This window comes from Pteronotus mesoamericanus, unplaced genomic scaffold (assembly GCF_021234165.1).
Source record: "Pteronotus mesoamericanus isolate MK-2021 breed Mesoamerican mustached bat unplaced genomic scaffold, CSHL_Meso_final scaffold_167, whole genome shotgun sequence".
Taxonomy (NCBI): Eukaryota; Metazoa; Chordata; class Mammalia; order Chiroptera; family Mormoopidae; genus Pteronotus; species Pteronotus mesoamericanus.
The window spans coordinates 46,120,714-46,137,463 of NW_026555308.1; the positions used below are offsets into that span (position 1 = coordinate 46,120,714).

Below are 16,750 nucleotides of genomic sequence, written 5' to 3' on the forward strand. Positions count from 1 at the left end.
GGGGCAATGGACAGGACTCGATGGACCTGGACGAGTAGCCCAGCTGAGCCTGAGTCCAGAGGATCTGGGGGTCCTGAATAAGTTTACATTTTAGTCCCTCCCTACAGGAGTTTCTCCCCGGACTGCACCCTGCAGAAGCCCAGGAAGCAGAGGTACAAACGCAGCTGATGGAAGCCAGAGGACAAGAGAAGCTCACCACCAACTGAGGTAAGCACTGAAGTTCTATTGCTCCTTTACGTATCAGCTGAGACTCTAAAACATGGTATTTTGGAAAAAAAAATTAAAGTAACGTGGTCCTGCAATGTATTTGAGGGCAGACACTGTAAAGTTTCACCAGGTACATATGGCCAAAAGTGTGCCCTGTTCAATATGGAATATTAAATTGAATAAAAATGAAGGGGGAAAATTCAAAAATAGAACATGTTAAAAGACTAAAGGAAACAGGATTTTTTCAACTCAAAGAGATCCAGCCTAACCTTTTTTTCTCAATAGGATAGTATCTACTGTACAGAGTGCAGAGAAAGCAAGAATGAATTAATGAAAGGGCTCCACAAACACATTTAAAAACTACTGGCCTTGATTTTCAGAACTTTCTAGCAAACCAAATTTAAAATCACATAACTAATCGGACATAGCCAAGTGTGTATCATATCTCCAACGTTTAACCCCTTCATTTCTGCCACAGGTTTTTTTCCCCTGTCTTTAAGTAAAAACAAAACAAAACAAAACAAAAAGCTACATACTTTTATTTATCTCAAGAAAGTATTCAGGTGCACAGGCAGGAAAGGATCTCACAGGTACACAGCCGTGTTTCCTAATGACTGAATACAATCATTGCCATGAACACATCCTTTACCTTGAAATGGGAATGAGCACCAAAAGTAATTTTTTTAAACAAAAACGGGGCCTAAAAATAAGTGCTTAGGTGGAATTCTTAAACAGTAACCAGCCTGTTGATGGTGGACATCGTTTAAAGCATCACACAACAATGTGTGTTTACATCACCCTTTTATTTCATAGTTAGAAATAATACAGTTCCACAGGGTAAATCATCAATAAATAACGGTGTTTAATCATTAAACGTAAAAATCCCAACTCTTTGGCATCTGACAGGATTCTATGTCTTGTCAAACTAATGACTGTATATAGTTAATCTTAGTGATCATTCGTCAATACATATGTTACAAAGGTGCAATTTATGTTAAAGTATCAACAGCTGAAAATTTGCAGCCCACCAAGAAATTTGATGAACTTAGTAAGATACGGGCCAACTTCACCAAGGTTCTTTCACATAGTTTGCCTCAGTGAAAGTACAATAATGTTGATTAAGAGTTCCTAGGGTTTTCTAATACTTATTCTGCTCTAAATAGTTTGCCATTCGTACTGGCTAAAGACAAGTCCCAACTGCACCAGGAATGGCCCACTGATTAATTAAAAGGTGTTACTTATTTTATAAGCAAGATTGCTAACACCTAAGAAATTCACAGCCCCCAAAATGAAATTTAAAATAAGTAGTTCTATGCTGCCAGAAATGCCAATTCAGTTATAAATTGCACCTTCAAGAGTCAAAAAAGGAGAAAAGAAATAGAAACTTTTACAAAAGGTAAGTTACATACATTTTTTTTTCCCCCAAAATATATTCAAGAATAGTTGAGCAGTATTTGTTACTAAAGCCAGGGCAATATTTCTTTAGCAACAAATTAAACCAGTGCAATTGACATAAATTGTTACGTAATCCAGGATTAACCTATTAAAACTGTAGAAGCACCTTAGGCTCCTACACTAATCCTAGAAACTGGAATTTCAGTGAGTGCTTGTGCTGCAAAAACTAAAACCTGGAATGACCTGATGCCGTGCTGAATGGTATCACTTCATACTCAGATTAAGCATTCGCTAATAGAAATTGTGAGTTCATTTATTAAAGTTCCATCCACTTACAGAACATTCAGATGCAGACTGCATTATGCCTATAATCCACAACTAAAAGAATCTTTCAACTTTAAAGTTCCAGATGAATTTTAAATTAGAAAATAAGCTCAAAGGAAACTTTTTCAACTTATGAAAACTTCATATTGGAAACTTTCTGGAAAAGCTTCCCCCCCACCTATTGTAAAATAAATACTTTGTATCCCAAATTTAACTTTATTAAGACACACGTTAATAACGCTATAAAGAAATATTTTACAGCCATAGAGATCAATACCTTTCCATGCGGAAATAAAAAACTCATTGCTCAATATTATTATTGAGGCAAGTGAAGAAAGATTATTCTCTTGTCAATCTGAAATGTTATTTTTTTCAGTGCAAAACCAGTTATAAAATATTTAAACTCAATATTTAAAAATAAAAAGTGGTCCAATTCAGCAATGTTCAAGTTCTAAATTTCATAAAACAAATCATTACATACATTTTATAGTAAAATACAGAGATTAAAGAAGTACTTGAGTACTTAAGATATAAATTTCTAATGAATCATACCAAGTCAGCAACAACCAAGCAGAATAGCATTCCCGGTTCCAGTATCAGAACCGTAAAGATCTTACCGTACCAAAGCCTTTTTTCCTAGCTAAAAAGCTATACAAACTAATGGTCAACATTCTGTTTTCTGTGTAGTTGCGTGCTCTAGAGTGATTTCTCTCCAAGTACCTGTGATTTTACTTCTGTATTCAAAATTTGATCCAAACAATTTCTATGTTCCTGGAACACTTAGCTGATATAACCATCTATAACGTGAAGAGTCCTGTACAGAGTACAACAGTGGGATTTCCTAGCCAAGTGCAGGCTGCCCTAAACTGGTTTACATACTAGGCAGGTCATTCATGTATTATTCCTAGCAAACACACGGTCCCCTCGTAGGGTTAGGTGTTGAAGCTGGTACTGAAGCACTTCTGTGTCAGCTGGCTCCTTGATGTTCATTTTATCTAGGTTGAGGTAGTCCAGAGATTTGGAGTGAGCCCTCTTACCTTTAAGAAGACAGAGAGGCAGAGGCCCATGGAGGGCCTTATAAGGTTCATAAGGTAAAGATTTAGTGCACTTGTCTCCTGAGCTGGGCATCCGCCTTCGCCTCCTGCCATTGACAGCTGGAATCTCGTATGGCTGGTAGTACCTACTTCTGGTTTTATACAAACGAGAGGAACGTGCAAGTCCTGCATCCAGCTGTTTGGAGCGCAAGGAAGGCACGGCTTCTCCCTTACTCTCTTCACCTCCTGTGCACTTCTGGGCTAACTTCAGGAGTTCCTCGCCAGTTGTGAAGCCAACCAAATAGTTAGAGTCCATGTGGAGGATCTGGTAGCCTGACACAGTCCGGCGCATCGGTGAGCACGGCGTGCTGGAGCAGCGGGGCTTCTCTGCCTCTGCCTTTCCTGGGGAGCTCGCCTCGGCCACGGGCAAGGGCAGGGTGCTCAGGGTACTTCTGGACTCTCCATTAACATCCACTTCCATTTTAGCCACCAGTCTGCTCAGTCCTAAAAGTAGACAGACAGATTAGAAGGGTGCGGCATGCGGAACGGTGGCCCAAGCTAGATTATTGAACCTCAGTGTAAGGTTCAGGGATCATGAAATGACACTGGCCTGAAAAACAGCCCACATACAACTGACAGATTTTTAACTGCCTATGAAATGTACCAGGGCAGACATAAAATGACCACTACTACTTCTCTGCCTTAAGTCTGAAGTATAACTAAATGGTTCAGGTGGAGGAGCCTACAGAAAGCAATACTTTTCTAAAGACAGCACTCCATTCAATCACGCAAAGTTTATTCCTTGATGCAATATTAAGGTAAGTCAAATACATATCTCAACATTAAGCAAATAAAAATAATCAACACAGTTTCACAAGAACCCACAAAATCTTTCCAACATGAAAATTAAAATCTTTACACTTTCCTTCTTTTGAGTTAAAATAAGTGCTCAGCTCTTCCACCTGTAATTCTTTTCAATGGGATTAAGGGGCAAATAATAAAAAAGATAAAAGCTGATCCATTTCTGTAAAGATTCCAATTTAGACCAAAATAATTTTTCTTACGGTATGGTGAAGTCTTAAGGGAAGGATCCTTCAAACCTGGGAGATGCTCCTCCTTCCATATCCCCAATAAATCCAATAAGTCATTTAACATTAATATGTATGTTATATACTTATTAATAACAATAAGTATGTTATTTATATGTTTACAGATGTTATTTTATTTGAACACTTAATCATCAAATATACCATGTAAAACACTACACTTTTGAATAGTGTAGTAAATGGCAGAAGAATTAACAATATGTACTAATTTTATTGATTACAATAATCGCATTACAGTGTTGGGAAAACCCCAATGACAAGAAGTAGCACAAAGAATGGCCAGGTTCTTAGGAAGTTGTAGATAAATCAAATTTTGGAGAATATAGTACTACAGGAACCTGAGTAACAGTGTCATTTCTGAAAACACTATTTTAGGTATCTCAGACTGCTAACCAAAATGTCATATAATAACTGATTTTAAGATTAAATATTTACTGAAAAAGGCTGATATTAAATAATGTTTATGAATCCTTTTGTTAAAAAAACCTTTTCCTAATTAGATGCATTTAAATTTGGGTATTCGTTTAAAACAAATACTAGCAACTATAAAGCTAAAGAACAGCCATACTTAACCTTATTCCTTCATTTGCATGCTGTACTTCTTTCATCAGAAAATAAACCAAGACTATGAAGTTACCAGATGCCATCCTCTCCTCACTGCGGTCCACATTTATAGCACAACTGAAATTAACACTAATAATAATTCCTGAGATAAAACAAATGCTAAAGAGATCAATATAGTTTTACCCTGTACTCCAAATCTTAGACTATTTTCAATTTTAATTTAGCCAAAATATCTTAGCCCCTCAACCCTTCTAGATTTAAAGTAACCAGCTTTATTTTATTTTATTAATGAAAAAATAAATTTGTATTTGATTTTGTAATCTGTTTCTCTATGGAGAGGATGGAAGCAGGTGACCACCAGCTACTTTGATGTGTTTACCAAAACCTGAAGATTTCTCATCTAATAAACCTTGGAAGGCCATACAAAGCTTCATCAAATTTTATGCTAAAGAAACAAATGTTTACTCTAAGCCAAATAACAAATTAATCCTTCCTTACTAATTCAGTTGTTCCAGAAAGAGCACAAGAGAAGAGCTTCCCCAAAACCTCCAACCTACCCGACAGGCAGGAAGTGATTCTGATACTTGACTCTCAAAACACACAAGGACACACAGAGGAAGGTCAGTGAGGCCAAAATAACCAGGGCTGTGGAGGAAATGGAGCACATACAGTCCGGGTACCCCCGCAAGTAGCCACACTCAAGCAGTCAGCCACATTTAAGAGACACTGGGCCAGGTCTCTTCCAAATCTGGCAGTCCGTACCAGTCCAAGGATTTCCATCGGCCACCGTACAGAACTCGCATTTGGTATAGTATGAACTTCCAAATGTCCATGATTCACACGCTACCCTTCTGAATTGGGTAATAATTCAAACAGACGCTAGGCTAGGCTGAAAGTCATCTTTTTTGCCCATGAAGGATAAAAATCGCTAAGCAAGTTCACGGTATGCAAGGTCACAGGAAAGAAGTGTGCGCACAGGCTTCTGTGGTTAATAGGATAGATCATCGAAAATTTGTTCCCACACCAAGTCAGCCCTGCTGCCTCCAGGCAGACCATCAGGAGTTCAGATAATCCCCAGGGGCTGAGGATAAAGGATAGTAGGATGCAAAGATTTGAGAGAAAAAGGCAAAAATATTACATATATTAGCTAGAAAATAAGTAGCTGGAAAATTAGAAAAGTGGAGTGAGGCAATGTTTAAGGTCAAAATTTAATGTGACATGAACTAGGCACCTCTGTTAGATGAGTAATTATCACTGGTTAAGTTTCCAGCAGCCAACAGCACCATAAAAAATATCACCTGGCGTGGATAAAGTTAACCAACAGGATCTTCAGGCATCTACCTGATACACAATGATTTAAGCTACATACTTAACTAAATGTGGATTAAGAGCTCTGGAAATTTCACCAAGCAGCCTGGTATAAGAAACTGGGATGACATGAACAACATACTCCTCGTAGAAAACACTACTTACCCAGAAAGTTTAAAAAATAAGCATTTCTAATACCCTCTAACAACTATTTAAGTAACCAAGGTCAATACTCCACATAAAGTTTCTGAACCAGTCTTGTTGCACTCGAACATGAAAATGTTCATTTTAAATATATTACATGTGTAGCTGTTACCTGCTCAACTTCTCTAATAAGTAATTCTAAGGGTGGAAAAATTGTTTGGAATTTTTAGCTATAAGGCATCAATATTTCTGCTCCAGACAATACCACAGTCTCAAAACTAACATCTTTTAGGAGGTCACTGGTCTCTGCAATGTACTATCACAAGTACAAGAACGTCTTCTGATCTTGACACTGAAGTATGAATATGAATGGTGCAACCAGGACCCCTACAAATTACTTAGTATTTTTTTACATATTGCCTTTCTAAAGAACATCTTACTGTGCGGCACTAAGAAAGCTCAGTGGAGCTTGGGCGTCAGGCAAGGGAGAAATGATTGGCAAATATTTCATTTTTAGCTGAATGGAATACTGACTAAGCAACATACCTTCCATTCTTCAATGTGACTGAAAACAAAAACTTTTCCTGCTGTTAAGTTCCTGAGAATTTCCGGACTGAATTTATATTTTGGAGCAAGATCCTGAGAGCAGTTATAGAAACAACTTTCTCAGGTTATCTTTCTCCTGGGCCAGGATGGTATAGGTACCATCCTACTGGAAACAGGAAGTCTGGGTACTTTGTGGAAATTCTGGAAATCTACAAAAACAAAGGGGAGGGGGGCAATGCTTAAGACAATAAAGACTGAATGGTCCAAAGCCAGCATATCTTGCTTGATACATGGATGTCCAATATTTTACACTGCAAAATTTCTTATTAAATGCCACTCATCAGGAACAAATGACCACAGCTGGAGATGGCCTGTGCTTAGCAGTATATTCTTCATATTTACCATGGAAAATCTGCCTGTGAGTTTGTTATTTTTAACAAACTTATTCAAGAGTAAGCACTTTGTTTCATAGTCTAAAAGCACTTTGTTTCATATTCTAAAATAACCTTGTGTCACAAAGGCATACTTCCAGGATAAATGATTACAAAGCGCTCTGGTATATGCCGCAGGTGTGTACAGCAGGCACCGCTCCGCCGGCGCGGACTGAGCAGTCAGGGCCAATGCCGACCTCTGCACTGCAGAACGCTAAGAATCAGAAACCAGCACTACCCTTACTGTTTCCATTAATGCCTTTCGTATATGTTTAAAGCAAAAATAAGGGCTAGAAACAGAAGACAGAAAAACAGAAGCAGCAAAATTTCAGTGGATAGAAGAGTCTAAAACAAAATGCAGTTAGGAGTAGAAAAGTCGACTTGTGGTTGAACAGTGCTTTTAAAGCTGAGTTTCTTAAACAAGTACCGGAACAAGTGGCACCTAAGAGCCTTCAGTATCAAATTCTCTCACAATCCAATCAGGAACAATGGCACTGACGTACATTTATAAAACATATGGAAGACTTGGCCCTGTTCACACGTACCACTATGTTTCTTTGAAATATGAGGGTTCAAACCAGACAATGTGAGACAAGTAACACTTTAACATTTATCAGAAAAAAACGTACACAGTGCACATTTTAAAAACACTGGGCGCAGCATGCAATTGTGAATTTTGGCAGAAACTAAAGTAAACAGGTCCAAACCTCAATACACAAGCAGGGGGAACCTGATGCACCAAGATGAGCACATTTAAAAGATGAGCACATTTAAAAGATGAGCACATTTAAAACACCGCGACCTGGATGGATTACTCTCCAAGAGGCCAAACTTCCTACACATTTGGCGAAAGGAGCAACATTTTGAAAATGCAACCTAGATACTTTAGGTCCTTAGACCAGCTCTGAAAATAGCTGTTAAGTTTCACAACTGCTAGACAAAGAATTCTTTTCTGAGAACTACTGAATTTTTTTACAATCAGGTTTATCAAAAAAAGTCACCCTCAGTAGTCAAAAAACTGCTCCATATGCTTGAACTGTTTTTAGAAACATAGGGCAATATCACTTAAAAGAAAACATAAAGCTGTATAAACATACAGAACAAAAATGTCATCATGTGAACAGAATTCTTTTCAAAAGGTACCTGAAACAAACCATTCAGAATAGCGCCATTCGTTGGAAAAAGGTCTCTCCTGAGCATGGCCATTACCAGTTTAATAACCTCAAGAACCAGCAAATTTCAGTGCAAAGTCATCTTGGAGTTCCACCCACCTGGAACCTCCGGTTACAGGGAAGACGACCCTGGGGCCAGACAGGCGGGGGCTTGCCCAGAGCCAGGCAGGCAGCTCCAGGTGTCCAGGCTCCAAGCACAGTGCTCCTCTGATTTAACCCTGCCGTGCTGCTACCATGTGGTTCCAAGCCTGTCCACACACTGACATCATCTAAGGAGCTCCCAAAAATACTGATGTCTGTGCTCTACCCCAGATTTGTGATTAATTCATCTGAGGTGCAGCCAGGGCTCTGAAATTTTTTAAAGATCCCCAGGTCATCCTAAGACTCAGACATGGCTGTGAACTTGTCAGACAAAACTTATCCAACAGAAGAATTTCACCCTTGTATGTTCTTATCGTTCTTTTTTTTTTTTTCAAATCAATAATTATAGTCATATCAGTGACCATCATTTTTGGCTGTTCGCAATTGCTAACAACTTATCCCTAAAGCCCTTCAAATTTACTCTTCCTAATCCATTGTGGGGGTTTTTTAAAATCTGCTAACTAAACTTGTTAAAAATAAAAATACATCTGTGCTGAATGAGAATCAGGTTCCTTCATCTACATGCTCTTTGCTTTAGCTATTGTAGTTATTTAGAAGCCTCTGTCAGGTACAGCCACTGTGGAGAACAGTCTGACAATTTCTTACAAATTTAAATAAATGCTTATTTAACCACCCACATACCCTACTTGTAGATATTACCCTAACAAACATGAAAATATGTGTCACACAAAGATGTGAATATGAATGTTTATAACAGCTTCATTCACAATCACCAAAAACTAGAAGCAATGCAAATGTCCACGAACAAGGAGTTGGATAAACTGTGCCCCGTCCATACAATAAAACGCCCCTCAGCAATGAAAAGGCGCAAACTAGGATTACAGTTAAGTGACAAAAGCAGGCAGAAAATGCTACATACTGTGTAATTCCACTTACATGACATTCTGGAAAAAGCAAAACTATTGGAACAGAAATCAATCATCGACTGCCAAGGCTGGGGTTGGGGGAAGGGGACAGACCACAAAGGGGAACGAGAGAATTATGGGGGAGGGGGCAATGAAAGTATTCTATGTACTGACTGTAGTAATTGTTATACAACTGGATATGTTTGTCAAAACTCATCAAACTGCGTAAATTTACTGTATATAAACTACATTTTAATAAATCTGATTTTAAATATAAAAGAAGCTGTCACAAATTTCCAAGTTTTTGAGGTCCTCTGAATTTTCTATTCCTGTTGCTACAGGAATGTGTGTATATTTGTATCTCTCCATGTGCATATGTACACAGATGTATGGACACATAGTTATAGATACAGTTATATGTAAATAGAAGGACATTCTAACAGAACTGCAAAAGGGGAAATGAACCAACTTAGGAAGTAGTAAGGCCCTGACCAGTGTCGCTCAGTTGGTTGGGTGTCATCCCGCAAAGCAAAAGGTCACTGGTTCAATTCCCAGTCAGGGCACGTGCCTGGGTTGCAAGTTTGGTCCTCAATAGGGGTGCAGAGGCAACCAATCGATATTTCTCTCCCTCTTTTCCTCTCTCTCTAAAAATAAATCAATAAAATCTTTAAAAAAAAAAGAAGTAGTAAGTTACCTGTCAGCATAGCCAAGACAACTATTAAGATACCTTCTGATTCTGCCAATATACAATTAGAAGAATTTTAAAAACTGGAGGACCAAATCTTGTGCTTTATTTCAGTTATACGAATTGTTGACCCGGCCACATTCTTCTTCAACATCCTCTAAAAGTATTTTATATTTATGATTTTCAAAGTTCTTGCTCTTTTCTTCAAAATAAAATTTTAGTAATATTTCCACTTTTTTTGGATGTTTTAAAATGCATTTTCAACAATCTCATAGATTACATATGCTTCACAAACAAAACTGTCTGTGGTTCCCCATCAACCCTTTGAATCATTCTGCTGCTGACTGATGATTAGAAAATCACTTATTATGAAACTGCTTTCTTCAAGGATTACGAGCACTTTAAACACTTCAAGGAAAGGACCTACAAGGATACTGGCCAAGTAGAATGACATACCAGAGCATGAACTCACACTAATCTAGTTTTTAAAATTCTAAAGAGTTAAAAGATCATTACTAATTTGTTTCCCCTTCAAAGACCTGGAGCCACATGAACAACTGTGTCAGCACAGATACACAGGTGACATACTGAAAAAGACAACTAAAGGACAACAACAGCACTGCATATTTTTAATAGTTTAAATTCATGGTGTGATAAAAGGAATGTCACACTTGCGTGAACTGCTATTCAACTAAGTGAAAATGACGTTCATTTCTGTCACCTGTTCACGATTCTTTATGTATAATACACAAGTAGAACTTTTTGCAGATTATTTTGCCAATCTCTGGAGACTATTGTTTTTACTAAAACTTTCCTGAAATTAGAACAACTATCTCTTAACTGCAATATTTTCAGATATTATGGAATATAATATAACAATATAATATATTTCAAATATAATGTTAGCATCTTGCAACAATTTCAGTCCTCACCATTAAAAATGCCATAATTGTAGTATACATATTTGTAATAACATATTGAGATTTTACATTTATTGTTCATGTAGTCCTTAATACATTATGATATTATGTTAATACAACTGGTTAACAAGCAGAAAAAGCAAAATGTAACTCACCAGACTAAATCCCAGAAGATGTCACTGTACAATTTCCAATGAGTCCCAAGGGAACACAGGCATAATAATTTTTCTGCTCTACTCCAGATACTAAACATGAGATACAAAAATAAACCTTTAATTTAAAAAGTAACAACACTTATGAAGCAATATATCCATTCTAACAGCAAAACAAGTTGAAACTAGCAGGTTATACTAATACCAGGAATAGGTTATACAGGATACAATATTAATTAATTTAATTAAAGTCATTTTGAATTTGTTCAGCTAAATAAACTGCAAGCATTTTATCAAGGTTGTTCCTCTGTGTTCTGTTGCTTAAACTCTACCTGGAGACTGAGAGTAGCTAACTGGGCTCAATCTTAGAGATTTAAATGGTTCCATCACCTTAGTCCTATTCACAGTTCAACAGACGCACGGTACCCTATGAAAAAAATAACCATGAGGCTGGGTCCAAAGAGCAGGCCCTACCCAGGCCTAGCTTTGCTGAGAACTCTGCCTCCTGACCTTGCGTAAACAGCAATCTTTAAATTGAGGACAACAGCATCCTTCCTCCCTCATACAGTTGTCATGTGGATCAAATGAGATGAGGGAGGTGAACGAATGTGCTCTGCATGCTGCAAAGCCTTTTACGATGTGTGATGTTATTATGCAATTAATTATTTGGTGTCTACTCACTTCAGCCATAAAATAGCAATAATAAAAATCCTTCATAAGACTGCTCTGAGGCAAATGATTGGAAGATTCTTGGAAAACATTTTAAAAAAGAACAGAACAGCTTGAAAAAACACTCCTTTAATGTTATCTGAACCCCAATCCATCTGACTACAAAGCTCAATGACGCATTACTTTATATATGAAACTTCATTCCAGATTTGAAAGCAGAGAAGCCTTGAAGTAATTATCTAACTCCTGAACTGGAGCTGATGTGGAAGTTTAGGAAATGGTCGGTAATTCCATAGTAAACAAAGTGTAGTAACTGATTATCCCTATTAGGCCCGTGCCAAGCCAAAAATAGAACATAAACAGAGTCCGGGGGAGCCACAGAGGGCAAAACCAAGGTGCAGGAGCTCCGTTTAGGTTCTCATTTTTTACTCATTTCTGACTCTGTTTCTGTCTGTAACTGCCTGCTATCCGTGCACAGGTGCTAAGAAGAAAATGATGAAGATGGTGAAAAAGGAAAAATTTAAAAAACTGAAACAACAAGGCTAGAAACTAATAAAAGAATATTCCTTCTTTAAGAGCTTGCCTATAAAGGAATACAGTAAAAAAAGTTATAGTAACCCTATCTCCCATCAGAAACAAAACATAATATGTAAGTTCCCAAAATGTATTTTTGTAATAACATTTTTAGAATACTTTAAAAATCTAAAATCTATAAATCTCTAACACTTGCAATTGATTCTGGCCAATGTTTTGAACATGAAGGCTTGGCAAGATATCAATGGATCTCCTCTCAAAAACAATCAGCAAGAAAGAAAAGAACTCATGCGAATTTCTTGCAAGATGGACTAAATGCTGCATGGAAAAACAAATTCAAATAAACAGTGCAAAGGCTATAGTACATAACGCTTCCAGCTACAATCAGCTGAAACAAACAGAAAGCCCTGTGATATTATCCCCCAAGCTATGGAAACAGGAAGAAATAAGCATGGTGAAGAGCTGTCCACAGGCCTCTGGATAAGGAAACCATTAGTGACTAAGCAAAACACACCTAACATTTGACTGCAAATGAGGCTTCTACAAATAGAAAAGTTTGCAAACATTAACTAGCAAGTGTGTCGTTTTTCTCAGGCAAGATGATAGATACCAACAGAGGTAAATAAAAAGAATGTCCTTAAAAAGCAGAGTGGCCACATGTCTCAGGTCATAGCTACCAGTGCCCTGGCATAATTATTTACAGTGCCCCCTTTATGTCTCAAAAGTGTCCCAGTTTGGCAATTACATTGTTATCCTACTCAAAAGTATATGTAACAATGGAAAGGCAATGAATTAAGAAATGGGGGAAGGAGGAAGGACTCTCTGCTTGTATCATGGCTTCCCATACAAGTCTGAGGAGTATTTGTTTTGGTGAATTCACACAGCCATTTAATTATTCATTTACTCATTTGATCATTCAACAATATTTTGAGTTTCATTACGCCCCAGCACTGTACAAGCAGTAGGACAAATACTAAAGCCTGAGACCAAATGAGAGGGACAGACAGACATGGAAACACATTAATCTAATAGGTATAACAGTAAACCTAAATGGCACTGGGAACCCAAAGAAGGGAGTGATTTTTCCGAAAAATACAGAAAGCTCCACATGGAAGTGTTTAAGCCTACACAAAATCATTACATACAAAGACGCCATAAAACTCAGGCTTCAGCTTAAATCTACTAACAAAATAGCAGCAAGACAGATTTAACAAAATCTATCCCTTCGAAATCAGAAGGTCATAAATATGACAGACCACACACAGTCCGTGTGGATTTTGGTAAATAAATCCCACTAATCATTAAAGATTATATAATGAAAAGCAAGATAAATTTTAGGCAAAGAAAATAGAGTAGAAGTTAAGGGTTCTAAAATTCTAGTTCTCAAAACACAAAGAAAAATAAGGAAACAGGTAGGACTTCTCAGAGTGGCTATTTGAGGAGAGACCAATATTGAAAAACCACTTGGGAAAAAAGGAATTTTTTAAAAGTTTCACTGAGACTAATGAAAATATTTTGCAACCATTAGTCTCAAAGATTACTCTAAAAACAATAAGAACCAAGACATCTCTCAAGTAACAGAACACTGAGCAGAAATAAAATGATGTAACCACACAATGAAAACAAAATGCTTAGCTGTGCATACATGCTTACCTTAAGAGCTGACTTTAAAAGAATCTTGCTTTTTCATTTACAACTCATAAAAACTAAATCATCAATAATTTTAAACACTTCTGAAACCATCCTTCACTTTACAAACAAATCATTAACCTCACCATGCTCACCAATGTGGTAAGACAGCCCATCATGGGTTCAGAAAACAAAAATGTATTTCTATAATCAATTATTTTAATAGTAATCCCCTTAAAGTGCAGCATTCATTTTCTATTCCTGCCAGTAGAAATTAAAGCTAGATTATCAATATCTCATCATTAGGAAAAATCATCCTTCTGGCCCATTTCAGAAAAAAATTCAGTTTCACCACAAATATGACCGAGGGTAACTACAACTGCCAGGTCTCAATGCCATCTTTACAAGAAATTTGTGTCTTTGGAAGCATAACCGAAATGGGACAGGTGCACACAGTGGAATTGGCTAAACTTTCAGATGTAAGCTTAAAACTAGGAACTTATTTTGGTAGATCAGTGACAAAATCAGAATTCTCTCTGGAAGAGAAGAGCTAATTCCCACTCTCCACCACCAGATCATAAAAAATCAGCAAAGAAATTTAAATACTGTATATAGTGTTTCTACTCCCATCACTCTGGATACTTAAGGGCTAATGTGTACAATACCTCTCCAAAGTATACAAAATTACACAGAGGAAGTAAACAAATTCACTAACTATATGTAAGGTCAATAGATACCCTATATCTTATATTCTGGAATACTTAATACTAAACAACCTCATTTGCAATTAAATAAACTGTCGGCAGAAGCAAATTCTATACACCAGTTCTTATCAAGTCAAAGAGGTCTCTGGGCTCATTAATCCTTATATTTCATTTTGGTCATTTTATTAAGTTTATATGCACACACAAGTACATAAAACACTGAGATATCTGTGAAACATTCATTAAATATAACTGTGGGAGCATAAATCATGGTCTTTAATTAAAATACCAAAAGCGTCTGCAATAATAACCAGTACTGTATTTTTTTATTTTATTTATTTATTTTTTCTTAGTAACAGGGGAAATAAACTTGTGGAAGAGATCATTTCTCTCTCTCTCTAGTGTCTAGCCTGCTCTACAGGGTTAAAATCAAGCCAACTAACAACTCTAAATTGTAGCGCGGCTCATCTAAGTAAAAGAATGTAAAGCGAAGAGTCTAGTAACGTCAGAAATGTTGTGCAAGAGTTGTTCTTTCGGCTAGGAGTAGCAAACACACTATAAAATGCTTCTGCCTCCATTCTTCCAATTCCTCAAATGATTAAAAAGTTCCCAGCCCCAGTTTTACCTGTGCATCACAGCCATACACATACATAGTCAGCGTGTTGGCTCCCTACAAATGACTAACCCACTGGGTGCAAACTGGCATGGGTGAAGAAGTAGGGAGACCCTAAGGATGTGGAACATTTGCAAGGGGAAAAGGACGAGACCATCATTCCTTTCGTGTTCCCATCTCCCTTCTGGCAGAGATTTGCAGATTCCACCACTAGAGAGACTTTGGCAGCTTCACAATGCGACCGCCTGCTCAAGGTCTGAGTGCCACCCGCCTGGAAACCCCTTTCCCTCGGCTTCCCACCCGCCCCAAAGTCCACCCGCGACAGGTGGGGCGAGAACGGCGATGCCCAACATCTGCCGCTTTCGCTCCAGGCCAGCAGCCGGAGCCAATCCACACGCGCTCCCCTGGACAAGGCCGGCCAGCCCGCCCCCGCCGCACCGGTAGACCCGCAGCCATGAGCTGCGGGCTTGCGGGCAGCCTCGCCGCACCCCCCGCCCCCGCAATTGCTGAGCGGGCAAGGAGGGCGGGCCAGATAAGGCCGCCAGGCTCGCCCAGGGGTACTATCTGGCCCGGGCAGTCGCACCCGGCGTGAGATCGGGCACGCCGCCACAGGCGCAGCAGGCCCAGGAAAAAGCTACTTTTCAATGGGGCCTCCAGGCCCGCTGCCCCGCGGAGCGGGCACGGCGGCAGAGCAGCGAGCGTGCGCGCCAACGCTCCCCGACTTCCGCGCCGCCCCACCCGGGGAGAGGCGCTGCGGGTCGCCGAGTTCCCGCAGCTCCTCAGCGAGCGCACGCCGCGCGCACACGGAAAGCACGCCGCCGCACACTCACTCACACGCGCTGCACACTCAAGGCGTCTCCGGCCCCACCCCTGTGCCAAGGAACGGTGGGATCCCCGCACCCGGCAAGGGCCCCACCCAGTTCACTATATCCCAGCCTCCTGCTCGGGTGCCCAGGGACCAGCTCGCCGAGGCCAGGGGTCACAGAGGCCGCTCATCCCGGAGGCTCTCCGGGCCGGGGTTCAACCGTACCGCGCGGGCTCCGTGCGCCCGGCCCCGACACGAGGCAGGGAGGAAGGGGCGGCGCCGCCACTGGGGCTGGCACCGGGAATCGGTTACTGGGGCACCCCCCCTCACCACCACCCACCCACCCACCCGTCACCACCTTTTCTGCAGCACAAAAGGTTGCAGACGAAACCGCCGTCCCCGTGCAACCTACCGGTGGCTCACAGCTCGCCGCCGCCGTGCTTGGGGCCGCGGAGCCCGAGACAAGGGCGGGAGAGGCGCAGGGCTGCGGCACTGAGATCCGGGCAGAGGCCGCCAGCGGAGCCAGCCGGGTACCCTCTCCTCTCCCACCGCGCTCAGCGCCAGCTACCGCCCGGCGTAGTCCCCGCCTTCACCTCCTCCGCCCGCCTTCCCGCCCTCCTCCCTCTGCTGCAGAGGCGCAGCCCGTCAGCGCTGAGCCCGCCTCCCGCGCCCAGCCCAGACACCGGGGGAAGGGCGGACCGGCCAGGGAAAGGCGCTAAGGAGGCCTGATGAAGTTGGCCCGCGGGGCGGAGTTGCTGACTGAGGAGGGGAGGGAGGAGCGTAATACCCCCGCCCCAACCC

At 40.1% G+C, this 16,750-nt stretch overlaps 1 protein-coding gene across 1 annotated transcript; it reads right to left on the reverse strand.

Moving 5' to 3' along the window:
* Positions 1-906: 906 nt before the first annotated feature.
* On the reverse strand, positions 907-16,497 carry MACIR (macrophage immunometabolism regulator). Its single transcript, XM_054589998.1, has 3 exons — positions 16,362-16,497; positions 10,999-11,088; positions 907-3,464 (listed from the first exon to the last, which is right to left on the reverse strand). Exon 3 carries the CDS (start codon positions 3,439-3,441, stop codon positions 2,818-2,820), a length of 624 nt encoding a protein of 207 aa, XP_054445973.1. The 5' UTR covers positions 3,442-3,464; positions 10,999-11,088; positions 16,362-16,497; the 3' UTR covers positions 907-2,817.
* Positions 16,498-16,750: the final 253 nt, after the last annotated feature.